Consider the following 26,723-nt stretch of genomic DNA (forward strand, 5'->3'; position numbering starts at 1 on the left):
CATTACAAATCATACCCAACACCTTCCACAAACGTTACATTTCACTTACACCGATTTCATAAGTCCCGGTTATCAAAAAGAATTTTTATTTTTCATGTATTCATACAGCAGTGAATTAGAAATACCATAATAAGCTTTTTTTTTATTTTTTATAACTGTCCTCAGCATCCTAGTCCTATTTGTTAGCATCCAGTTTGGCTTCAGATTTTGCCATTTTCTGCTCTATTTCTTGCAATATGTCTTGCTCGATCTTGGTTGTATCATATTCCTTCAGCATATCAAACCGTTCCCAAGGCTTAGCAGACTTCTTAGCTCTCTTGATGTGTTTCTCCAGCAGATATTGTTCAAACTGAATGCCTTTAATGTTGAACTTTTCCTGCTCCCAGCGTTTGGACCACGGCCGGGGCTTCATCTGCACCTGTATCTATTAGAGGGGAAAGAGAAGACAGAAATATATTCTACTATATATTGTAAACATGTGTTTCATGTAAAACTGTTGTCATTGTAGGGGGAATCTCTCTAATGCCCTGTACACACAATCAGAAGTTCGGCCAGCAAAAGTCCGGTGAGAGCTTCTGGTCGGAAATTCCGACCGTGTGTATGCACCATCGGACTTTTGCTGGCAGAATTCCCACCAGCAAAAGATTGAGAGCAGGTTCTCAATTTTTCGGTCGGAAAAAGTTCCGATCAGAAACTGATCGTCTGTACCATCCCCGACGCGCAAAACTCCTACGCATGCTCGGAAACAATTTGAAGCATGCTCCGAAGCATTGAACTTCATTTTCTCGGCTCGTTGTAGTGTTGTACGTCACCGCGTTCTTGACAGTCGGAAATTCAGAGAACTTGTGTGACCATGCGTATGCAAGCCAAGCTTGAGTGGAATTCCGTCGGAAAAAACTTGGAAGGTCCACTCACATGTGCAGGACATAAGGCTATTTTCACACTGAGGTGCTTTACAGGCGATACAGCGCTAAAAATAGCACCTGTAAAGCACCTCTCCTGTGTCTCCAGTGTGAAAGCCCGAGGGCTTTCACACTGGAGCGGTGCGCTTGCAGGATGGTCAAAAAAGTCCTGCAAGCCGCATCTTTGCAGCGGTGTATAAATCACCCTAAAGCGACCATTCCCATTGAAAACATTGAGGCAGCGCCGCAAACCCACCGACAAAACGACGCAATGGTTTTAACCCTTTTCGGTCGCTAGCGGGGGTTAAAACATCCCTGCTAGTGGCCGAATAGCACCGTTTTACCGATAGCGTCCGCCTGCCCCAATGCGAAAGTAACAGAACAACAGACAGCAGGAAAAACCCAGCAGGTGTTCCATATATTCCTCACTGTTATTCTAAACTAAAAAGAAAAAAAAAGTTTTAGCAGGAATTATACATTATAAAAATGATCACTGGACTCCAGGCAAACAATTAAGTACACAGATTAAATGCATACATGAGAGGTTTTACCTGTCAAGGGATTTCTAATTCTCTCCATCCAGTCCTGAGATGTACACAGCTCTGTCACACAGCACAGCTCTGTCTAGCAGGGTAGGGGGTCCGGATCTTTCTCTGCTGCAGTTTTTCATTTTTTTTAAATTTCACTTCAGATTTCCTCCCCACCCAGTTATTGAACAATAACAGAAGAAGTGACAAACTGATCAGCTCATCCTCGTCACACTGCTCTCTTCTCCCATCAACGTGCTCTTTAGACCCCATAAACACTATTCGATTTTCTGCAGATTTAATATAATATAATATAATATAATATGAAGTCAGACCTTAAGAGTTTCAATTTGTATGCAATCAGGCAGGCCCTTGCACTGAATGGTTTTGGTAAATCTGAAGACAAAAATCTGCAGAAAATCGAATAGTGTGTATGGGGCTTTAGACTGCAGTACAACAGATGGCCTCCCTGTGCTGCTTTTTTTCCCTTCCCCAGTCTGAGCTCTGCAACGATTACAAGAGGCTGATAACAGGTCACATTTAGGAATTTACACTGGTTGAATTTGAAAGAAATACATTAAATAATATGTTAATGATTACAGCGTTGCAATACAGATTATATACATATTCTTTCTTCCCCTTAGAGTGACGTGAACAAGCATTTGACAGGTGAGGCGGCATTGTAGGGCCTCTTCAATGCCTGCTGTAAGCGATCGAACCCCAAACTAGCACATCACCACCATGTGCAGTGCATGTGGTTGCAGGGTCCTTGAGAGCAGCCTCATTCACTTTAATGTGTTGCGCTCAGCACGTCGAAAAGACGACATAAATATATTGCATACGTATATTTTGTGTATATATATAAAGTATATAAAGGCCCACCCTTTGCAGCTATAACAGCTTCAACTCTTCTGGGAAGGCTGTCCACAAAGTTTAAGAGTGTGTCTATGGGAATGTTTGATCATTCTTCCAGAATTGCATTTGGACATTTGGAAAGTCAGGCACTCACAGACTCCACTCTAATTCATCCCAAAGGTGTTCTATCAGGTTGATAGCAGGCCAGTCAAGTTCCTCCAACGAAACACATCCATGTCTTTATTTGGACCAGTGCACAGAGTAAGGTCCATAATTTGGTGTGTGTGGGGGAGGGGGGGGGGGGTTATGGTGTGGGGTTGTTTATCAGGGGTTGGGTTTGGCCCCTTAGTTCCGGTGAAGGTAACTTTTAAGGAGTCAGCATACCAAGACATTTTGGACAATTTCTGCTCCCAACCAGTGCACAAATCAAGGTCCATAAAGACATGGATGAGTGAGTTGGGGATGGAGGAACATGACTGGTCTGCACAGAGTCCTGACCTCAACCTGATAGAACACCTTTGGGATGAATTAGGGCAGAGACTGCAAGCCAGGCCTTCTCATCCAATATCAGTCCCTGACTTCACAAATGCGCTTCTGGAAGTATGGTCAAACATTCCCATAGACACACTCCTAAACCTTGTGGACAGCCTTCCCAGAAGAGTTGAAGCTGTTATAGCTGCAAAGGGTGGGCCAACTCAATATTGAAGTTCATGTGCGTGTAAAGGCAGGTGTCTCAATACTTTTGACAATATAGTGAGCCCGTGTGTATGTGTACAACTTCCCCACTCACTGGGTTGACAGGAACTTCAGTGCCCAGTAACATGACTGGCTTCATGTCGACATCAAACTTGCTGTATTCAGGGAGTGCGTCACGCAGATACATCAGGTTGCTGTCCAGTCTCTTCTCCAGTTTCAGGACTTGGATTTCATGCATCCGAGGACTGTACAGGTCATATCTCATCTCAACACCTGGAGAACAGGAAGACAATCCCAACAACATCATGAACATTCCTGTATCACTGGAACACAGACCGCCTTGTATGTCACAAAACTTTCCTGCCCTATGAGACAAACATCACCCGCTCACAGACACGGGTTTATTTACAAAAGCTGGAGAGCGCAAAATTAGGTTCAATTTTGCAAGGAAACCAATCAGCTTCCAGGTTTTAGCCCAGGTTCACATTGCTCCGACATCGAAGTCAGACAAATTCCGATCCGACTTGGCCCTACGGCTTCATGTCCGACTTCAATGAACGGGATCCGACAATAAAACAATTGTACTTGGGCAAATGCTCCGATGCTTGACCCGATACCTGGACAGTCAGGGATGATCAGCGAGGCGGTTGGAGGGAGTTACAATCACCGATCTCCCTGTATAGATTTTCAATAAAGCAGCTGACAGCTGCTTCTCCTCCTGTCCCTCCCGCGGCTTTCAGCTGCCTTACTGAAAACTATACAGGGGATCGGTGATTGTAACTCCTTCCCCGTGGCGATCACCCCTGACTGTCCCCCATATCCCCCTCAAGGCCCCTCTCTGTGCTCCTCCAACGTCCTCAGTCTGTCAGGATGGAGAGCGGAGGAAGGAAAAAATAAAAATAAAAAAACACACTGACATGGCCCACTCTCACCCAAAAAAGAGAAAGCATTGTAAAAAAATAAATTAGTAAAAAAAATATTATAAAAAAAAATAAAAAAAATAAAAAAAGACAGTCCACGTGTCATCGGTGCTGCATATTAGCACCACTGTCATATGACATTTAAAAAAATATCGGTAATTGGTATCGGCAAGTACTTGAAAAAAAAAAAAGTATCAGTACTTGTACTCAGTCTTAAATAAGTGGTATCAGTGGAACCTTAGCTAAAACTAGAGAGTGCAAAATCTGGTGCAGCTGTGCATGGTAGCCAATTAGCTTCTAACTTCAGCTTGTTCAATTAAGCTTAAAAATCCTGGAATCTGATTGGTTTCTATGAGCTGCACCAGATTTTGCACTCTCCAGTTTTAGTAAATCAACCCCATATTTTTTTTTATAGGCAGTTAAAATATAGTGTCACCATGCCCCTTTAGCCAATGCCGAGTTTGTTAGTGACCTTGGGGAGCCGTGATGTGTCACTTCTAGTCACGTGACAATACTCAGGCTGGTGATTGGCTGCAAGGCTTTGACACTGTCACAGGAAAAAGGTCACATGCTACTTTATACCCAGAAGTGCTGGGAATCCTCTCCGGCTAAGGGGAAGCAAGAAAGTGCAGGTCTGATGATTACAAGAGGGTCTTGCAGAGACTCGGTCACCTTGCCCCTGCATGGGTGAGGTGTCAGCGTCTCTAAAAACAAAAAACGGAGTAAACCGCAACAAAAAAAAAAAATATTACATTGAGCTGGGAATGCCAGTTAAAGTAGAACTCTTGCCAGACAGACTGGGAAACATTCAAATCTCAAGACTGTATTGCTTTCTGTGGTTGCACAATGGGGAGATTTCCTTCTAGATGCTGTGTAGTCACCGGGACAGAAAGTAAAAGGAAATTTCCCCATAGGGAACACAGTAATAAGAAAATGTTTTGTCTGGAGTTGCACTCCATGTGTGATATGCACGAGCAGCTCCAGCAAGTTTCTAGGATCCTTTACCTTGTCCCTCAATCACATTGCGGAGAACAAAGGTGGCACCGAGTCCTTTTCCTGACCTCTGGATACAAAGCCCCACAAATCTGTGGAGTTTCCCCCCTGCATGGGGATTGGACATGGTCACAGCAAGAATGCTTCCTGGAAGACAGCAAACATATAAATCATCAATACACAAAACAGATCACCTACTCCCTCAGAATCCATCTCCACTCTGTATTCTCCATTCTTACTTCTTCACCAATAATAACCCTCCAATTCTTTTTTCCTCCACATACCTGTCTGAGCAGCTGCTTCTGAAACAGATTTCTACATGGCAGGCTAGCTATAGAAATCTGCACATACTGTTATTCCATATAGTTTACTAGCCCTTAGATATGGAGGCTACATTATTATTTGTTTTTTTTGTATTTTCAGTAAGTACCGAAAATACATGTTGATCCTGCCAGCAATGCAGTGTCTTTTTCTGCACACGTTATAATTCTTTTTTTTTAGGCCTGAAGATCGCCTAAATCCCCAAAATAGTATATATTTTCTTAAAGCACAGACCCTGTAGAAAATAATGGAAGCAGTAGTAATTTTTTTTTAAGTTACACAATAATTGCATTGCAATACTGGTAATTGCAATCAAGTCTTGATTTTCAGTAAATAAAATGCACTCAAATGAATATATGTGCACATAAAAAAAAAATACCCGCTTTTTTTTTGTGTAAAATATAAATGATGAGGTTGTGTCAAGTAAATTGATGTTAAATATCTTAAAGTGTTTGTTACCCTAATATTTCATATTCCTGATATGTGCCTGCTGTGCCATGTACTTGTATGAGAGTCTCAATTAATTTTGTGTGAAATCTCTGGTGAGCTTGCCAGTCACTGTGCTCTCCTATTAAAAACGATACTATACTAAGCAGAACACAGCATGGTCAGCTCTTAACCTATGCTGGGGACTTTGTATGCTCTCCTCCAATGATCAGTGTCGCCCCCCCCCCCCCCCAAAAGCCATTCACAGGGAAGATCAGCGTACTGCTGCTTCTCCCCCCCCCCAGCTCTTATGCTGCTGAGAACAGAGGAATATGATCACAAAAAAAAAGAAAAAAAAAAAAAAAAAAAAAAAAAAAAGAAGGTAAAAAATTATTTATAATGTTTTTTTTTGTTTTGTTTTTTATATATATCTAATATGTTTTGCCTTTCATTTTTATTTTGAAGTGAATGGGTTGTTTTACAAGGTAATCATTTACACAATCAGTGTCTCAAAACTGCATGTGAAACTAGTGTATAGAAGTGATTGGGCAGCTTTACTGATTCTATTTGAAAGCCAGGAGTAAAAAAGTGTCAACAAACCCCCAGGTGCTATATGGGCCAGGAGTTCTGTATATGCCATCAATGCCACCAATGTAACAGTTACATTGGTACAGCAAAAGGGTTAAAGAACAAATGATCTTATCAGTGCTTCCTGACAATGCATTTTGCTTTCCTCTCCAAAAGAATTGCAACCTCTTTGTTTAGGTTACAACCATAGGCGTGCGCACAGGGTGTGCCAGATGTGCTAGGGCACACCCTAATCCCCCCATGTACATTAGCATCATCACTCTGTGTGCCAGCAGGTAGATGAAAAAGATCTCTTAGAAAAAGTCATCCGCACTCTGGTTGTTAGTCTTAAAATTCCTGTATTTTATTGAATAGCCACAGTGGAAAAAAAACACAGATTAAGTCAGTTGACGTGTTTCAGCCTATAAGGCCTTAGTCATAACCATATGATCTCCATCTTACCAGCTCCGCCCTAAGAGAAGTGCTTACGCACTTTCACTGTGCCGGCAGGGAGATTGAGCTCATACATACTGTATGTAGAAAGACGTGTGCTTGAGCTTTAGGATGCACCCCTATGATTACCCAGGGACAGCATTTACTTTCTAGACAGAGATGTTCACTCACTGATAACACAAAAATTTAATTCTGGCGCCTGGGCAATTCTTTCCTGCATTTACGAATATCTGACACAGATCAGCCCCTGCTGCAGCCTCCCACATTCACTTGCTACAAAGTTATACTGTTAGGGCTCTCACATGTGCAGACCGTTCAGATCCGCCTGTCAGTTTTTTTAGTGGACCTGAACAGTCGCTCCATACTTCTCTATGGAGCGATGGATGTCAGCGGTGTTATGTCCGCTGACATCCGATAAACACAGAAGGATGGAAACCCTATTTTCCCATCCGTCTGGTGGTTCGGATGAAAACGGACAGGCAGTCTGCATTTATCTGATTCCCCCCCATAGAAGAGAGAAGAGATGTGACATGTCTGTTTCCGCACAGTGTGCAGAGATGGACTTGTCATTCGCCGGCTCAGCGGGATCAACAGAGCGATCCCTGCTGAGCAAGCGGGTGTCTGAATACGGATCCGCACATGTGAAAGGGGCATTATAGTCTGATTACTGGAGAGAGGAGACAAAATCTGGCAGTCATTTGACTGGAGCTCTATGACAGCTTTTTAGCAATAAAAGCTTTAGGCTAGGTTCACATTGCTGCGATGCGGGAACGCCGCGAATCCGCGGCGTTTTCCCGCATCGCACACCTCCCGCCGGCAGTTCACACTGCCCTATGCGGACGGCTGGGGGTGTCAATGTTATGTTAATGACACCCCCAGATCCGTCGGCATATCGCAGTGCGATCTGCCGACTCGCACAGGAATCAGATCGCATGGTGTGAACCCCCATGCGATCCGATTCCGTTGCGGACCCAAAAAAGGGTCCCGTGCGAGTTTGCTGCGGGACCGCTGCGAGTTCAGCCATACTATCTGTATGGCTGAACTCGCAGCGCTACGGAGATCGGATGTGATTTGCTGTGCGAATCACATCCGGTTCTCCCCCCGCAGCGGTGTGAACCCAGCCTTAAGAAGCATTTACTGTTTTTGTATAAATATTGCAGGAGAATATTTATGCAAACTTGCAAAGTTAGCATGAGTTCACCTTTCTTAAAAAAATAATATATATATTTTTTTAAAAGGCACATCTTTTTGCCTGTTACAAAAATGTGCATTTATTATCTTTTCTTAGGAGCCTGTAAAATATTTCAACCATCATCAGCAGATCATGGGCGCAATGCATGGCTCCTGCAGACTGTAAGTGTAGCAGTCTATAGGCAGGCAGTTGCTGAATGACAGGAAGGATCAATGAACTACCCAGAGTACTCAGCGCCTGGTAGTTCATTGAGAATTACAAACTCAACTTTTTCACATTCATTTGTCAACCATCCTTTATTCAATTTTTGGATTGATATATTATTAATCACATTTCATTTTTTGTAGTATATATTGGGAGTTCATCTCTCTCTCACTCAGCACTGCTACATTTTGTTGTTCCCTATTTTTGTGTGCATCTCACTTTTAGTGGCTGCTTTTCACTTTATTATTATTTTTTTTTTTTATTTGATTTAGCGCAGTATTTTCACCGTTTCCACAAGCTCAACTACAACCCGACAGCCGCAATGACTGATGGTAGTTGTAGTTCTATTCATAGAAATATGTGAATGAATGATGCAGCCAGACAGGTGGAGCCCCGCATGGCTGCGGTTAAAAAAAAAAAAAAATTGTGATAGCGGGAAGGAGATCCCCTGCACACTGTCACAATGAGGGATGGGGGGTGCGCTGTTGCATCATTAACATATTACATCCTTGATATACATGTAACATGTTAATGCAGGTGAACTTATCCTTTAAAGAGACTCCATCACTAAGAATTTTTAAAATAAAGAAGTAAAGGTTTCCAAGGGGTGCCTGCAAGTACCTGCAGAAGGTTTCCAATTTGGCAAAGTTTTAGCCAGCAACACCCCCCGGTTTGGTTCACAGCAGAACATGCGAACAGGCAAAAAATGTGTTTGAATGCGCAAACACCATTAAAGTCTATGGGACACAAACATGAAAAATCAAAAGTGATCATTTTAAAGGCTTATATGCAAGTTATTGTCATAAAAAGGGTTTGGGTGACACGTATCAATACAAAAAAAAGTTTAAAAAATTGCATTTTTCCAGGAGCGGCGATTTTAATAATGCTTAAAGTGAAACAATAAAAGTGAAATATTCCTTTAAATTTCCTATCTGGGGGGTGTCTTATAGTATGTCTGTAAAGTGGTGCATGCTTCCCATGTTTAGAACAGTCTGAAAGCAAAATTACATTTCTGTTGAGGGCATGTGGCATGGTACAGTTCAAGAGGGCGCTCCCCCCCCCTCTTTTCTTGCGGCATGCCAGGTTGTGTGCTCGGATAAAGGTCTGGTATAGATTTTTTGGTTGGACCCCCACACCATTTTATTTACATTTTGGTGCGGAGTTTCCCTTAATATCCATACCAGACCTGAAGGCCCAGGTATGGAATATGAAGGGACCCCCACGCAATTTTCTTTTTACATTTTGGTTCGGGGCTCCCTTTAATATTCATACCAGACCCAAAGGGTCTGGTAATGGACTGTGGGGGAATCCCATGCCGTTTTTTTCAATAACTTCTATGCGTCTTGACGGGACCGACAATTCATTATAGCCGTGAGTCATTTTAAATGACTTTTTTTCCTTTAGAAATGTAATTTTTCTCTCGGACTGTTCTAAACACGGGAAACATGCGCCACTTTACAGACATACTATAGACACCCCCCAGGTACGAAATTTAAATATTACACTTTAATTATTTCACTTTAAGCATTATTAAAATCAATGCTCCCGAAAAAACTGCCATTTTTAAAACTTTTTTTTGCATTGATACATGTCCCCTGGGGCAGGACCCAGGTCCCCAAACACTTTTTTATGGCAATACCATGCATATAAGCCTTTAAAATTAGCACATTTGATTTCTCCCATGGACTTTTAAAGGGTGTTCCGTGGCTTTCGAATTTGCTGAAAACACCCCAAATTGTTTGGTATTTGGCAACCATCAGGCTCATCCTGACCCCCCCACACGAACATAAACATTCTGTTTGACCTTCAGCCTGTTATAGCAACAGGCCCAATCAGGCATAGCAGGGGGTACTGCTATAACATTTCTGCCCTTTTCATTTCAAATAACATGGGGTTACAAGGATGGAACAGTTATCGCACCTACGTAGAATTCTGGAATGTTGAAGGTTTTTCGTCTTTCAAGCATGTCATCCCTTTCAATCTGAAAATAAAGTGGATCTTTCCTGGATCGGGGGGGTATAAATTCTGGGCTCAAGAACCTGCTTTAAAAACATAATGAAATTTCATCAGTAAAGGGACTTTTGTCAATAATGAACACAATTGCAGGTAAAAGTACAGAAAAATCTATTATTTTAGCCATTCATGCCTAAGGGTAAAACAAATCTTAACACCTAAGCAAACTTTTCCAACTTTGACATGTGTTAGTAAAACCGTACATATCATCACAACCACTTGGTACATACAGGTAGATTATACCTTTTTTTTTTTTTTTTCCCAGGACAAATTATTATTTATTATCAAAGAAAAACTGGCTCAAAAATGGTAAAAATAATAGGATTTTTTTAAAACAGCTTACCTGTAAAATCCTTTTCTTTTGACTGTCTTTCAGGGGACACAGAGCCATAGTAAATAACTATGTGGCTTATATCGACATACCAGGTACTGGACACTGGCACGCCCCTTAAGGCGTGAACTTCCCCCATATAACCCCTCCCATTACTGGGAGTCCTCAGTTTTGTAGCCAAGCAATCAAACTGTATAAGAAGAAGAAGGGAGGGACCTCTGTGCCCCCTGATGTACATCAAAGAAAAGGATTTTTACAGGTAAGCTGTTTTAAAAATCCTATTTTCTTTTCTTACATCAGGGGACACAGAGCCATAGTAATAACTATGTGGGATGTCCCATAGCAATGGCAACTTTGAGGGGGGGGGGGGGACAGAATCAAGGAAACTGGAGGTCAGAGGACTTAAACTGAAGCCTGCAGTGTATGCTGTGCCCAAAAGCAATCTCTTCATGACCTTTAACCACTTCAGACCGGACCATTTTGCTGGTCAAAGACTAGACTACTTTTTGCGATTCGGCACTGCGTCGCTTTAACCAACAATTGCGCGGTCGTGCGACGTAGCTCCCAAACAAAATTGACGTCCCCTTTTCCCCACAAAGAGCTTTCTTTTGGTGGTATTTGTTCACCCCTGCGGTTTTTATTTTTTCCGCTATAAACAAAAATAGAGCGACAATTTTGAAAAAAAAAACAACGCATTATTTTTTACTTTTTGTTATAATAAATATCCCCCAAAAATATTTAAAAAAACATTTTTTTCCCTCGGTTTAGGCCGATACGTATTCTTCTACATATTTTTGGTAAAAAAAATTGCAATAAGCGATTGATTGGTTTGCGCAAAAGTTATAGCGTTTACAAAATAGTGGATAGTTTTATGGCATTTTTATTAATAATTTTTTTTTTTACTAGTAATGGCGGCGATCAGCGATTTTTATTGTGACTGCGACATTATCGCGGACATTTTTGACACATTCTTGGGACCAGTCATTTATGCAGCAATCACTGCTATATAAATGCAGTGATTGCAGTGTAAATTAAACACGTGCAGTGACGGGGATAACCAGTGGGTGGCAGTGTAGGGGTTAAGTGTTCCTAGGGGTGTGTTACTAACTGTGGGGGGCTGGGCTTTTATTTAGTGAACACTGATCTCTGCTCCAATCACATGCAGCAGAGATTAGCATCACTAGTTGCTATGCAGAATGGGGAAATGCTGTTTACAACAGCATTTCTCCGTTCAGCCGGCCCGTGAAACGATCGCTGGTATGCCCGCGGCGATGGAGTCCGCGGGACCCGCGTCCGGACTCACGGGGGTCCCGACCGGCAGGGCGGCAAAGATTGGACGTACCTGTATGCCAATATGCTTGCCCGTGCCATTCTGTCGACGTACAGCGGCGTGCACCGGTTGGGAACCGGTTAATAACGATTTGTAAAAATAAAATAAAAATTATTCGGATAAACGTCTGAACCAAAGACCAATGTTACGGTCTTACAGATCAGAGCCATAGAGGCCTGATGATGCATCACCCAAGAGGCACTAATCGTCCTGGATGAATGTGCTCTTAATATGAGAAAGAAGAATTTTCTTCTTTAACCTCTAGAGATCTGTGCTATAGCCGGATGACTGCTACAGCGCGGACCTGCTTTGCCGGGAGGACGTCTATTGACGGCACACTCTGTGATCAGTGAGTCTATGAGACTCGCCTGATCATAGATTGGAGCAAGGGGTCGATCCCGACCCCTTACCACGTGATCCAATGACAGCTGATCATGTGAACGCAACAGAGCCGGTAATCGGCTATTTTTCCTATTTTTAGTGCTACCCATTAGTGCCCACAGTGCCACCTATCAGTGCCCACAATCTGCCACAAAAACAGTGCCGCCCATCAGTGCCATCTATCAGTGGTACCCATCAGTGCCACTCATCCGTGCCACCCATCCGTGCCCATCAGTGCCGCCTTATCTGTGCCCATCAGTGCCCACCAGCGGCGCCTCATCAGCGCATTTCAATGAAGGAGAAAAATTACCTGTTTGCAAAATTTTATAACAAACTATTAAACATGATTTTAAATTTTAAATTTTTTATTTTGCATCTTTTTTTGTTTAGCAAAAAATAAAACTCCCAGCTGGAATTAAATACCACCAAAAGAAAGCTATTTGTGGGAAAAAAATTATAAAAACTTAATTTGGGTACAGTGTTGTATGACTGCGCAATTGTCATTCAAAGTGCATCAGTGCTGAAAGCTGAAAATTGGTCTGGGCAGGAGGGGGGTTTAAGTGCCCAGTAAGTAAGTGGTTAAGCTGAAGTTTGATCAATCATTTGACAAACCCATTTGGAAAATAGTGGATCTCGACGCTGCCTGTCCATATCTTGGACCCTCTGGCAGTACAAACAAAACCTGTGTTTTGCGGACCTGAGCGGTCAACCCCTAAATAGATTCTGATTGCTCTTACTACATCAAGAGACTGTAGTGCTCTTTCTTCCCCACATTAAGGTTTCTGGGGAGAAAGAAGGAAGAATAATAATATCTTGGTCTAAATGAAAACCTGTTACCACTTTTGGTAAGAGTTCAGGATGAGGACATCAAATCACCTCATCCCTATACATGATGAAATATGGCTCTTACAAGACAGAGCCGGTAGTTCCAATATTCTTCTAACAGAAGAAATGGCAAGCAAAAAAGATTATCTTTCTTGTCAAAGAACCAAGAGAATTTCTCATAAGGTTCAAACGTCTGATTTAACAAAGGCGACAAGACCAATTTTAAATCCTAAGGATTTAGAGGTGCCTTGATAGGGGGAATAAACTGTTACCCCCTGAATAAGCTACGCACAAAAGAGAGGGAAGCAAGAGCGCGTAGGAAAAGACATCGACACCCATAAGCAGGAATCCTGCCTATTGGTATCCCTGCGGCGATAGAGTCCGCGGGACCCGCGACTGGATTTACGGGGGTCCCGACCGCCACGCGATGGCAGGGCTGCATTTAAAAATGGACGTACCTGTACGCCAATATGCGCCTGCACGTGCCATTCTGCCGACGTACATCGGCGTGCGCCGGTCGGAAACTGGTTAAGCTGAAGCTTGATCAATCACTTGACAAACCCATTTGGAAAATAGTGAATCTTGACGCTGCCTGCCCATATCTTGCACCCTCTTGCAGTACAAACAAAACCTGGGTTTTGCGAACCTGAGCGGTCGCCTTTAAATTAGATTCTGATTGCTCTTGCTACATCAAGAGAATGTAGTGCTTTCTCTTCCCCAGACTTCTGGGGAGAAAGAAGGAAGAATACTACCTTGGTTTAAATGAAATCCTGTTATCACTTTTGGTAAGAATTCAGGATGAGAACAAACCACCTCATCCTTAAGCATGATAAAATATGGCTCTTACAAGACAGAGCCGTTAGTTCCGATACTCTTCTAGCAGAAGAAATGGCAAACAAAAAAGATTATCTTTCTTGTCAAAGAACCAAGAGAATTTCTCCTAAGGTTCAAACGGCTGATTCAGCAAAGCCGAAAAGACCAAATTTAAATCCTAAGGATTTAAAGGTGCCTTGATAGGGGGATAAACAGTGTTACCCCCTGAATAAGCTACGCACCAAGAGTGGGAAGCAAGAGGCCATAGGAAAAGACATAGACACGGCCTGGATCTGGCTCTTGATAAAAGTCATGGCCAGCTTCATTTCAGAGTCCATATGCAGGAATCCTGCCTATTGACATACTTCCTGGGGTGCCCACCCCTGGATCCATACCAAGAAACCTATGCCTTCCAGATTCTATAGTAAGTGATTCTGGAAGCCGGCTTCCTGCCATTAGTCAAAGTAGACGCTACTGAAGGAGATCATCCACAATCTTTTATAGATTGGGATTCAACAGTCAAACCTGTTAAACTCCTTGTCCGTAAAGTAGGATGAAATACTGGACCTCGTGCAAGAAGGTCTGGCTAGAATGGCAGAGTCAAAAGGACTTCTGCCCTCTTAATGATCTCGATAAATTAAGAGCTTCTGGGGCCACCAGAATCATCTCCTCCTGTTCCTGCTTAATCCTGCAGAGAAGGCGCGGAAGTAGCAGAGCTGGAGGGAATGCATAGATCAGTGAGAACTGATCCCCTGGGAAGACTAATGCGCCTGTTCCACCTGCTAGCGGACCCCTTGTTCGATAAATTTGTTAACCTTATTAATGAATCTGGGTGAGAATAGGTCCATGTCCGGAGTAACCATCTGACATATTGCTAGGAAGATGTCAGGGTGAAGAGATCATTCTCCCAGAAATAATTATTGGCGTCTCAAGTAGTACGTCTGAAATACTAAAATTGCCGATAGGCAAGGAGTGTTGTGTTCTGCCAAAGCTAGAACATTATTCACCTCTTTTTGGGCTGCACGACTTCTCGTGCCTCCCCTGGTGATCTATGTAAGCCACCGCCGTGGCTCTGTCAGACTGAATCCTGTCAGGACAGTCCTATAATCTGACCTCCAAGATTCTATGGCCAGATGTACTGCCTGAAACTTCCAACAAAGTTGATAGGCAAGGTCCTCTAACCTGGACCATCTTTCCCTGGACAGAATCTTCTTCCAGGGCTGATCCCCAGCCTAGAAGGCTGGCAACTGTTAATACCTTGCAGGATAAAGATGTTCCCTCCTGCTGGATAACAACCACCAATTTAGGCTATGACCTATGTTGGGAGCCAAGCGCATTGGAAAAAAACAAGGCCTGAATCCTCTTTATTCCAGACTGACAGGATGGTGTCTTGAAGCAGTCTTTGAATAAAACTGGGCGTGAGGGACAGCCCCCTGAAGGAGGCCACCATTTCCCCTAAAAATCTCCTGCAGCCGAATGAAGGAATTTTCCTTTATCCTGATAAGTTGAATTAATCCTACAATGGAACTGATTCACTTCTGGGGTAAGAATACCCTCTTCTGTATGGTATCTATAACCAGCCCCCAAGTAACCTCCTTGATGGTTTTAAGGAGAATCCAACCTAGAGATTTCAGATATCTACAGCTGAGATCAGAATCTGGTTTTAAACCTGAGACTGAATGATCTATTAAAAGTAGATCCCTTTAATAGGCTAGGACTGTTATGCCTTTAGCCCTTAACCTGGCTAAAGGAGGTGCCAGAATCTTTCAGAACACTCTTAGTGCTGTGGCTAAGCCGAATGGCAGTGCCACAATTGAAAAAATACATTTTAATTTCAAACCACAGAGATTTCTTATAAGCAGGAACTTTGGCACATGGAGATATGCAACTCCCCTCCTTGCAGGATGGACACAGCCGATCGAATTATGAAAGGATCGGATGTTCAAGTGCCAATTCAGATCTCTGAGATCTAGAATGGGTCTTACCTCTCTGTTTGGCTGAGACCTTAAAAGGTTTGCGCCAAAAAACAAAAAAAAAAAAACCTTGTTCCACTAAGGGAATCTCTGATATCACCGACTGGGATAACAGCTGATCCAGAGGCCATAAAGGGAGACTTCTCTTCTTTCCTTTTTTTTCTCTCTGGAACCTTAGGAGCATTCTTTGAGGAGACAGACTCTCTTGCCACATCAGCAGCCCACAGGCAGCACCCAAACAGGACCCGAACCCTGGAACCTCAGATCGAAAGCCAACTGGGCCATCCAGGCTCTTGAAACCCTAGATGTAACCTAGAGAAGAAAATCGCAGACATCCCTTTGCACCTGTTCCTGCCAGACTTTGAGAATCGCAGGACCTTTCCCCTCACCCGAACGAGTGGGGGTGCTCCTTCATGAGAAGGCCTTAGCATTCTGCTTTATGCCCCCAAGATCCTGGTGCTGCCCCTGGGAACTAAGGCATAGGAGAGGCTGCATGATTTAAAGGAGAACTGTCTGAACCTCCTTTTATTGGTAAAGAGAGCTTTTCCCCTTTTGGATGTACTTGTCCATTCTAAATAGTCTTACCCCAGAAAGGGACACAGACTGGCTAAGTCTGGTGCTTCGGCTGATTAATATTTGAGCCACGGACCTTTGCAAAAATGCACTAGTCCAAGTATAAGCCATAGGGCTTAAACGATCCAAGTCCTTCATAGAATCTGTGAGAGACAGTGCATCAAATACACCAGCCCCTTGCCGGGTCTGCTGATCAGGCAGAACATTCAGGTATCTCACACCTGTTTATTAACACCTTGGAGTCCATATTCCAATGCATTAGCGTGACTCAAAATGTGCTCCACCAAAATAGTGGAGCAGACGTTAAAGGGTTAATGGACTGAGCTACTCCAATTGCAGCCAGAACTGCAAAAGACATCTTGTCTTTAAAAAGGAAAATCCAACCTTAACTTGCTAGACAGCTAGAGCCTTTAACATCAGTGCATTATCCACTGGACATGTGAGACTGTGCTCACTGAGGTGATTGCAGCATTAACAGCTGGAACCCCCCATTTCTTTCATAAAAATGTTCCCATTCAGAATACATAGCTATGCATGAATAGAAAAAACATCCCCAGATGGGGGAGGTTCAAATGAACCCTATTAGCGGTAGATACCTCAAGAGCCTGTGCTGCAAGCAATTAAAGGGTTAAGTAAGGGAGTAGACACAACACCTGACTTGTGCAGCTACTCGTCCCTGTTAGGATCCTCTGAAGAGGAAAAATAAGTATCTTCCAATATTTGGGAAGATCTAACTGATCCCCAGCCTCCTGTGCCTCAACAAAGGGACCCTGAGGACTAGATGGGAATCTGCTATGTTTAGTCCTACTATGGAGAGCCATCATAGCAATAATCTTTTAAATGGTAGAAGAAAAAAACCTGTGTTTGTATGAAATACACAGGGACAGAAGTGTTCGGCTCAACTGACTGGCCATATTTTTCTTTTCAAATATATAACCTGAATCAAGATAGGCGCTGTCCCCACCCATATAGTTCACTTGGGTGCATCTTATAAAATCACTCCACTCCGGGTGTTGCAGCTCTTTCAAAAGTCCACTGGGTGGCAGACACATCTATGAAGTATAAAAACAAGAGAGCGCACGCCAGCCCTAGTGTATTAACGTTTAATTAAAATAACCAATGTTAAAAAAACAGGTATTGCACTCACAGACTGCCGATGTTATTATGGCATTCAGATAAAAAAAAAAACCTCCACGGCTGCCTCTTCTCCCGATTTGCAGGCTCTCTGTGATGGCTTACAGCGAGGCTGAATGAGCGTATGAGGGCTTAGTATAGCCCGCTACGTGCTGACACGCTATCCCACTCCGTTCGCACACATGCACGGACCAGCTGGCTGTGCGTGACGTCACTCACGGCCAGGGGGAGGATCTCTCTGCCTACACACTGGCTCCTGGAACGCACACAACCTGTTACCGTGACAACATGTTTTGGAGGCATGGCCTCCTTTTCTGTGAGTGCAATACCTGTTTTTTTAACATTGGTTATTTTAAATAAACGTTAATACACTAGGACTGGCGTGCGTTCTCTTGTTTTTATACTTCATATTTTTCTTTTCACCTCTCAGGGGAGGAAGACATTCTTTCGGAAGGGTTTTTAAGTTTGTTGTATACCATTAACCCTTTAGAACCCTTAGAGGAGTTCCTGGTCCCTTTGTCACTCATAGCTTACAGTACAAAGCAGAGGCAATACTAGCAAAATAATCTTACAGTTGCTAGGCTACAGTACAAAAGCTGCTATTAGTCCTAGCTATACAGTACAATGTCATCAAAAGGGGGGTGCCTGTGTCACCAAACCTGACCAGCAACCACTCTGCTCTGTCCCTCCACCGCCAGACTGCAGCTCTGCCTGTGTAGCTTAAATTACTTCCTCCACGTTTGGCCGGCGTCTGACGCCGTTTAGCCACACCCCAATGCGTGAAAACGCCCCCTCCTCTTTCAACAGGGAAGTGGGTGAGTGCCGGCATCCTGACGGGGGGCTGGGGTAAAACGGCTGCGATTTATTTTTTATTTTTATTTTTTTAAAGAAAACAAAGAGGCAGCTGGCTGGCATTCAATGTGTCAAAAAACGCCAATCTGGGGACCCAGGAAGTGATCAGACCCCCCATTCATACCTGAGGGCACGAGTTTGCTTGAACGGAGAGGAGAGTGAAAGCTTCTGCTGTTTCCAGCCTCAGAATGGTGAGTGCTCAATACAGCCTCCAGTGGTGACACATAGACATGACATGACAACACAATACATGGAAGGAGAGATTCCTTGCAGAAAATCTCCCCTACCTTTCCTCGCCGCAGGGTTTTATCAGAGATAAAAAACCCAATCTTCGCCCATCACAGTAGGCTCCGAGACCTTGAAAGGAAACCTTCAGGAACAGGGGTACATTCAGGTAATCCCCCAATCCTGGACCTGCGAGAAGACCCTGCCAGTAAACTCTTATTGGCTTTACTACCAAAAAGTACTGGATCCCAGGACCCAGCTTTAAAAGCATTCGCAAGCAAAACCTTGTGTCTTCAGATGACAAGGCCCAGGTACCATTAATTTAGTCCATTAAGGAGACATCAGAATGGATCCGGTCAGGATGGCTGGCTCTCATCAAAGAATTACTGCCCCTGGAGCTCAGTACAACACATCCTTACATGTGCCCAACACCTTCGACACTGGTGAAAAAAACAGAGGACTCTGAGTAATGGGAGGGGTTATATGGGGGAAGTTCACGCCTTAAGGGGCGTGCCAGTGTCCAACACCTGATACGCTGATATAACCCAAATAGTTATTACTATGGCTCTGTGTCCCCTGATGTAAGAAAATAAATAAGTATTTGATCCTCAAGCAAAACATGACTTAGTACTTGGCGGAGAAACCCTTGTTGGCCAGCACAGAGGTTTCTTGTAGTTGGTGACCAGATTGGCACACATCTCAGGAGGGATTTTGGTCAGCTCTTCACAGGTATTCTCTAAATCCTTAAGGTTTCTTGCCGCCTCTTGGCAGCTAAAAATTTTATCTCCCTCTATACATTTTCTATAGGATTAAGGTCTGGAGACTCACGAGGCCACTCCATGACCTCAATGTGTTTCTTCTTGAGCAACTCCTTTGTTGCCTTGGCGGTATGTTTTGGGACCTTGTCATGCTGAAATGCCCTTCCATTAACCATGTACCTTTAGCAGAGAAACAGCCCCAAAGCATAATGTTTCCACCTGCGTGCTTGACTGTAGGGATGGGGGTTCTTCGGGGTCATAGTCAGTATTTTTCTTCCTCCAAACACAGCGAATCGAGTTAATACCAAAGAGCTCAGTTTTGGTCTCATCTGACCACAGCACTCTCTTCCAATCCTTCTCTGAATCATTTAGATGTTCATTGGAATGACTGTATATGTGCCTTTTTGAGGAGGGGGACTCTCCGTGTTTGGAGGAAGAAAAATGCTGACTATGACCCTAAAACACTATCTCTACAGTCAAGCACGGAGGTGGAAACATTAGGCTTTGGGCGGTTCCTCTGCTAAAAGTACAGACCGACTTTGACGCAGCGAGGGGCCAATAGACAGGGCCAAGTATTGTAAAATCTTGAATGAGAACCTCCTTCCCTCAGCCCAAACACTGAAGATGGGTAATGGGTGGATCTTCCAGCATGACAATGACCCAAAACATACTGCCGCTGCAACAAAGGAGTGGCTCAAGAAGCAGCTCATTAAGGGCACAGAAGTCTTAAGCCCAAACCACGAGATTTGGTGCAAGAGTATAAAGCCCTCACCCAATATGGCAGAATTAGAGCTTCCAGATGATGGCCCATTGATTAGCTGAAATGCATGGAGGCATAATCTCAAAACACTTCCGCCCACGCAATCCTTCAGGAATCAAGCTGAAATGCAGTAGCAGTAAACAACACATTGTGGGCTGATATCCCCAAATAAATCACCTGCTATACATGCTGGGTGTCAGGATGCTAGGCACCATTACACGTGAGTGTAATTTTGAATTGTTTTACCAATACATTTTTCAATGGCATTGCGCAATGAGGTTTCTTCTCCGTTATTCCTATCCACATATATGAGGCATATCCACTGCAAGAGCCACCAGCAATGCATCTCTTCAGGAGTCTCCCCACACGCTGGAACGACCATACTAGAGATAGTTGGTCAACTCCTAGGTGTGAAAGCACATCTATGTGGGGCACCCAGTCTGAGCACTATGGAACACGGATTTATTATTGAGAACGAGCACTTACTTATAATGGGACTGTTAAGAACTTATATTTATTTATATTATCACCTACCACGGTGTATTGTTTTCTTTTCATTCATATTTACTATGAGCAAGTTTTTACTGCAGCTGGTGTAATTACAATTGTGTAAATGTATTTATTTATTCACTCACATTTCATTGGCGTTTAGTATTTTTATATTTATCAATTATCTGAATGGCGCCTGTGTGGAGCGGTCAATCTCCTGTGTGCAGAATGCAGCAGGGAAGCTCTAGTGGTGTCTACTTTTGGTAATTTACCGGTTGGACCAATGTAAAATATGTATAAAATATTCATATCTGGAATTCTCCTGTAAAAACAACTTGTTAATACCTTCTCTGAGATTCCGGCAGCACTTTCTTTTCCACAAACATTGGCTTGACAGGCGGCTGGAACTTGGTAGGCTCGCCATCAGAAAGGAACCTGGCCGGTGTCAGGAATCCTAATGGGGAGGAGAAAAAAAAGTTGCACATTTTGGCTTATTAAGAAAAAAAAAAAAAACAAAGAATGTATTTGTCAATAAAAATAAAAAAAAAGGGTGGGGGGGGGGGGGGGGGGCAATCATTATTTTGATTACCAGAATTGGGTTTTAAACTGAGCATACACTTGGCAATCTGATCTTAGCCAATTGAACCACTCGATTTGTGTCTACTTTTCATACACTGCCTTGAAAAAGTAATCATAACCCTTGAAATTTTCCACATTTTGTCATGTTACAGCCAAAAACATAAATGTATTTTATTGGGATTTGATGTGATAGACCAACACAAAGTGGCACATAATTGTGAAGTGAAATGAAAATAATAAATGGTTTTCAACATTTTTCACAAATACATTTCTAAAAGGTTGGCGTGCATTTGTATTCAGCCTCCTTTACTCTAATACCCCTAACTAAAATCTAGTGGAACCAATGGCCTTCAGAAGTCACCTAATTAGTAAATAGAGTCCACTTGTGTGTAATTCAATTCCAGTATAAATAACGCTGTTCTGTGAAGCCCTCAGAGGTTTGTTAGAGAACTGTAGTGAACAAACAGCATCATGAAGGCCAAGGAACACAACGGACAGGTCAGGTATAAAGTTGTGGACAAGTTTAAAGCAGGGTTAGGTTATAAAAAATATCCCGTGCTTTGAACATCTCATGGAGCAATGTTCAATCCATCATCTGAAAATGGAAAGAGTATGGCACAACTGCAAACCTATCTAGACATGGCCATCCACCTAAACTGACAGATCGGGCAAGTAGAGCATTAATCAGAGAAGCAGCCAAGACTCTGGAGGAGCTGCAGAGATCCACAGCTCAGGTGAGAGAATCTGTCCACAGGACAAATATTAAGCCTCATACACACAATTAGACTTTCTACAAACTTTCCTGTGGGTTTTTGTACAAAGAGCGTCGGCCGTGAACTTGTATTACATACACACAGCAGGACTTTTTCAGCCAACTTTCACCAAATCGCGTTTTTTCTGCTCTTTACCGCCACCTTTGGTCAACTTCTGTATTGTTGTATGATCTTTTGCATTGGTTCTGAGCATGTGTGTTTGTACTTTGTACAAAAGTCCTATGGTTTTCTGTACACATGATCGGACTTTGCTCCATCGGACTTTTGTTGCCGTAAAGTTTGTCCGTTCGCACAGCCAATTCGATGAAAACTGAAAAAGTTTGTCCGATGGAGTGTACACGCGGTTGAATGTTGCCTTAAAACAGCTAATTTGCATTTTTGTTGTCAAAAAGTCAGATCATGTGTATGGGCCTTTAGTTGTGCACTCCACAAATCTGGCCTTTATGGAAGAGTGGCAAGAAGAAAGCCATAAGAAGTCTAGTTTGCGAGAAGCCATATGGGGGGCACAGCAAACGTGGAGGAATGCGCTCTGATCTTTTTAGTCTAAAAGAAAAACATGTGTGGCAGAAAACTAACACTGCACATCACCCTGAACACACCATCCCCACTGTGAAACATGGTGGTGGCAGCATCATGTTGTGGGGATGCTTTTCTGCAGCAATGACAGGAAAGCTGGTCAGAGAAGAAGAAAACCTGTTAGAGTATGCAAAAGACTTGAGACTGGGATGTAGGTTCACCTTCCAGCAGGACAACGACCCTAAACATACAGCCAGAGCTACAATGGAATGGTTTAAATCAAAGCATATTCATGTGTTAAGCCTCCTACACAGGATCCGATTATCTGAAGGCAATTGTGTGTTGACAGACCATTGGCCTAAAGTCCGACTGTTTGTAAGCTTCATCGGACATTTGTTGTCAGATTTTCTGTGGAAAAATGTTGGATGGCAGGCTTATACATTTTCTGCGGACAGTGGTCTGTTCTCAGATTTTCTGATCATGTGTACACAAGTCCACCAGACAAAAGCCCTAAGTACAAACACTCACGCTCTAAATCAATGCTCAAACACAACATTAGCAGAAGGTGCCCAGAGGGTGGAGCTAAGTACATCACTACGTTCGTGTTTGTTGGCCGACAATTGTGTGCTGTTTGTATGCAAGACAAGTTCATGGCTAATGCCCTTCGGACAAAAGTCTGACGCTTTGTCTATGGAAAATACGATCGTGTGTACGAGGCTTTAGAATGGCCCAGTCAAAGTCCAGATCTAAATCCTATTGAGAATCTGTGACAAGACTTGAAAATGATTTATTGGCACCCCCCACATTTGCTAAAGTACAGCTTGCCTTAAAGCGATATTAAAGTATTTTTTTTTTAACGGAAAAAAAAAAAAACAGAACAAACATGTTATACGTACCTCCTCTATGCAGTGGTTTTACACAGAGCAGCCCAGATCCTCCTCTTATTGGGTCCCTCAACGGTGCTCCTGGCCCCTCCCTCCTGTTGAGTGCCCCCCAGCAAGCAGCTTGCTATGGGGGCACCCGAGCCACAGCTCTGTGTGTCCATTTAGACAGGGAGCCTAGGCAGGGCCCTGTCCCCTTTCTCTCTTCATTGGCTCACTGACTTTGACAGCAGCGGGAGCCAATGGCACTGCACTGCTTTCTCAGCTAATGGGGAGGGGAGTCCCAGACAGCCGCATCTCTTGTGCAACGTCGCTGGAATTAGACAGGGCTCAGGCGTGTATTAGGGGGGCTGCTGCACACACAAGGCTTTTTATCCTAATTCGTAAAGATAAAAAAAACAGCCTTAATCACTTTAATGCGGTAGTAAATGGCAGTTAAAAAAAAAAAAGTTCCAATGCAAGACAATGTTATAATGTGCTAGCAAGCATTGCATACTAGCACATTATGAGAGACTTACTTTAAAACTAAGGCCTCCAGCGCCACGCTGTCACTGCTGACAGGGCTTCCAGCTTCACCCGGTCTTCCTTCCGGGTTCGCAGCCTCCAGCTACAAGAGTGGTCCAAGGCGTGATGACGTCACTCGTGCGAGAGCTGCTGTTTACGTCACGGGCCCTGAAGTTTCGACGTGGTATGCCGGACCTTCAGAGTGCATGCACCGGCGATATCACCAGCTGTATGCAGTGTGAATATCTTCTAAACGGTGCAAGTTTAAGAGATAATCATAGTACCTACTGGCAAGCCTTAAAGGGGGATTCCACCAAAAAAATATATATATATTAAAAGCCAGCAGCTATAAATACTACAGCTGCTGACTTTTAATAAATGGACACTCACCTGTCCCGGGTTCCAGCGATGCCGGCAGCCGAGGCCGATCGATCACTCGGCCCTCGGCTGCTGCCACCACCATTCTAGGTGAGGGAATCAGGAAGTGAAGCGAATCGGCTTCACTTCCCGGTTCCCTACTGCACATGCGCGACTCGCGCAATAGGAAATCTCCGCGCTGTCACTGGGACCCGTGTGTGTCCCAGCAGACAGCGCGGCAGGGCAGGAAATGGAGTAGACTCCCACGGGAGTCTATGCCCGGAAGTGGGTGTAAATACCTGTCTTTGACAGGTATCTCCACCCCCCTCCCCCCTGAAAGGTGTCAGTTGTGACACCGGAGGGGGGGAGGGATCCGATGAGCGGAGGTTCCACTTTAGGGTGGAATCCCGCTTTAATATAGACTTATCTATAGTTACAAGTGATAAAACTGAGTTTAATACCTTCCTTAAAGAGGAAGTAAACCCTGATGAGTTTACTTCCTCTTTCATTCCCTGCAAAGGCAAAGCATAATGGACTACTATGCATCGCATAGTAGCCCATTATGTGTCACTTACCTGACACAGGAGCCAGCGAAGTCACCACTGTCCCCTGTAGTCCGCCGCATCCATCTTGTTGGTGGGGTCTCGCAGCTCTGCCGCTGTCATTCGACGAAGCCGCGATGACATCTTTCCCGCGCATGCGCACGGGAGCCAACACGCGCGGCAGCTCCATCGCGGAGAATGCCGCGCTCAGTGCGCCGCTGTCTACGGTGCATGCGCCGCAGACAGCGGTGCCCGTTTTCAGGCAAATATCTCCTAAACCATATAGGTTTAGGAGATATTGCTTGGACCTACAGGTAAGCCTTAATCTAGGCTTACCTGTAGGTCAAAGTGGTTTGTAAGGGTTTACAACCACTTTAAGAGAAGGGAGAGCAAAAGGCAATTCCACATTCACCAGCTATATCAATTCGGACTGTGGAGTGGGGGGCTGGGGCGAGCATCACAAACACACAATTGGTTTCAGAGTCTTATGGAGCCACCTTCTTATGCAGAGGCTAGAGTTGTGCCTACACTGTGTGCAACAATAGAAACACACAGGCCTAGAGCCTAGGATGGCAAGGCACTCCCCTGCCCCTCCCTCTTCCTGCCCCTTTCTATACTCCCAAGCTAACACCCTGCCTGGAGACTGCACTGTCCACTGTTAACACTTTCCTGTGTAGACTGGAAGTTCAGGGAAGCGGCACTGTCATTTATACCCCTTTTAGTGCAAACGATCTCTTCAGATAGGGTTTTCATCGGTAGCTCCTAGTTTTTTTTCTGATCAGCTTTACTTTCATACATAACTTTTATAAGAATAGCGATCATGTTCTGTGTAGAGCACAATGGGTGTTAGCTGTTGTAGATTTTACACTATTTGTTTTGCTGTGTGGGGATCCTACATAGAAAACCAATAACATGTAGTGACTTTCCCATAGCAGGAGTCCATTCTGCTTCCATCCTCTCTGTACATTTCATTACACCGGCCCGCCCCCCCCCGGTGACCTCTGTGCTCTCACCTTTCCGGTACCGGGCCAGTAGCACTGACCTCCTGCACGCCGCCATGCTTGTCCCATAGGCAGAACTGACAGCGGACATGCGCAGTACAAGGCGCAGCTCTGTCTACGGGGCGCCGCTCTGGCCAAATCAGGCAGAAAAGCGAATCGCTTCCCTTTCGCTGCTTGTGTTGTGTGTCCTGTGTGAGGAGGAGGTGACTCCTGTGTGTGTGCTGCCACTGCTGGGCCGACTACACACACACAGGACTGAAGTCACTGAACCAGAAGTGCTGGGGGAAGGTTACTCTTTGTAGTACCACATGTTCCAGCATGTTTGCTTTGTTTTCAGGGAGCCAGCCATGTCTGGTATTGTGTGTCCCCACAAATGTCCTGGGGGTTGGGTGACCCCATCCCCGGGATCAGTACATGCCCCTTCACCAGCTGACGGGCACAGATGTCTGCATGTGACACAAGAGCTGACTATTACTGGGCCTGGTGCCTACCTGAGATACTTGGGGCAAGGTACCCAGAAGGTCCTAGATTTGTAATGCTGGTCATTGGTGACGGGGTATTCTCCCACTGACATCAGGTATTTTTACTGCCTGCTTGAGGGGCAATCTTCCTGTGACTGATCAATAATTATAGGATATTCTTCCTCCCTCTGACCACCATTACCAGAATATTCTTCCTCCCACTGATGCCAGGGTCTTTTTTCTTCCATTGACCAACAATGATGGGATATTCTTCCTCCCATTCACCTCTAGTGCCAGGGTATTGTTCCTTCCATTGACCTCAAGTGCCGGGTTGTTCTTCCTTCCACTGACCCCCAGTACCAGAATATTCTTCCTCCTACTGACCACTGGTGCCAAGGTCTTCTTCCTTCCATTGATCAACAATGATGGGATATTCTTCCTCCCATTGACCTCTAGTGGCAGGGTATTGTTCCTTCCATTGGCCTTTAGTGCCAGGGTATTGTTCCTTCCATTGACCTTTAGTGCCAGGGTATTATTCCTTCCATTGACCTCAAGGGCCGGGATTTTCTTCCTCCCACTGACTTCCAGTACCAGAA

The 26,723-nt window shown here is 44.1% G+C and overlaps 1 protein-coding gene across 2 annotated transcripts; it reads right to left on the bottom strand.

Moving 5' to 3' along the window:
* Window positions 1-69: 69 nt before the first annotated feature.
* Window positions 70-25,815, bottom strand: MRPL19 (mitochondrial ribosomal protein L19). 2 transcript variants are annotated; one of them, XM_077488895.1, is made up of 6 exons: window positions 25,679-25,815; window positions 20,859-20,967; window positions 9,977-10,095; window positions 4,906-5,040; window positions 3,075-3,253; window positions 70-424 (listed from the first exon to the last, which is right to left on the bottom strand). In XM_077488895.1, the coding sequence occupies exons 1-6, from the start codon at window positions 25,755-25,757 to the stop codon at window positions 176-178; spliced, it is 870 nt and encodes a 289-aa protein (XP_077345021.1). In that variant the 5' UTR covers window positions 25,758-25,815; the 3' UTR covers window positions 70-175. The 2 variants fall into 2 exon arrangements, with proteins under 2 accessions (XP_077345021.1, XP_077345020.1); XM_077488894.1 differs by having other exon boundaries at window positions 9,977-10,098; window positions 25,679-25,814.
* Between the last annotated feature and the right edge of the window lie 908 nt (window positions 25,816-26,723).

Source organism: Lithobates pipiens, unplaced genomic scaffold, assembly GCF_037356315.1.
Source record: "Lithobates pipiens isolate NorthernLeopardFrog02 unplaced genomic scaffold, aLitPip1_a1.2 Scaffold_18, whole genome shotgun sequence".
Lineage (NCBI taxonomy): Eukaryota > Metazoa > Chordata > Amphibia > Anura > Ranidae > Lithobates > Lithobates pipiens.

Bases quoted from the DNA above. Each gene is read 5' to 3' on its own strand.
- MRPL19 (XM_077488894.1), bottom strand. From the start codon at position 25,757: ATGTCCGCTGTCAGTTCTGCCTATGGGACAAGCATGGCGGCGTGCAGG. The intron at 5,041-9,976 runs GTGCGATAACTG...GCTGTCTTCCAG, and splicing joins CATTCCAGAATTCTACGTAG to GAAGCATTCTTGCTGTGACC. The intron at 425-3,074 runs GTGAGTGGGGAA...CCCCTCTAATAG, and splicing joins CTGAAGTTCCTGTCAACCCA to ATACAGGTGCAGATGAAGCC.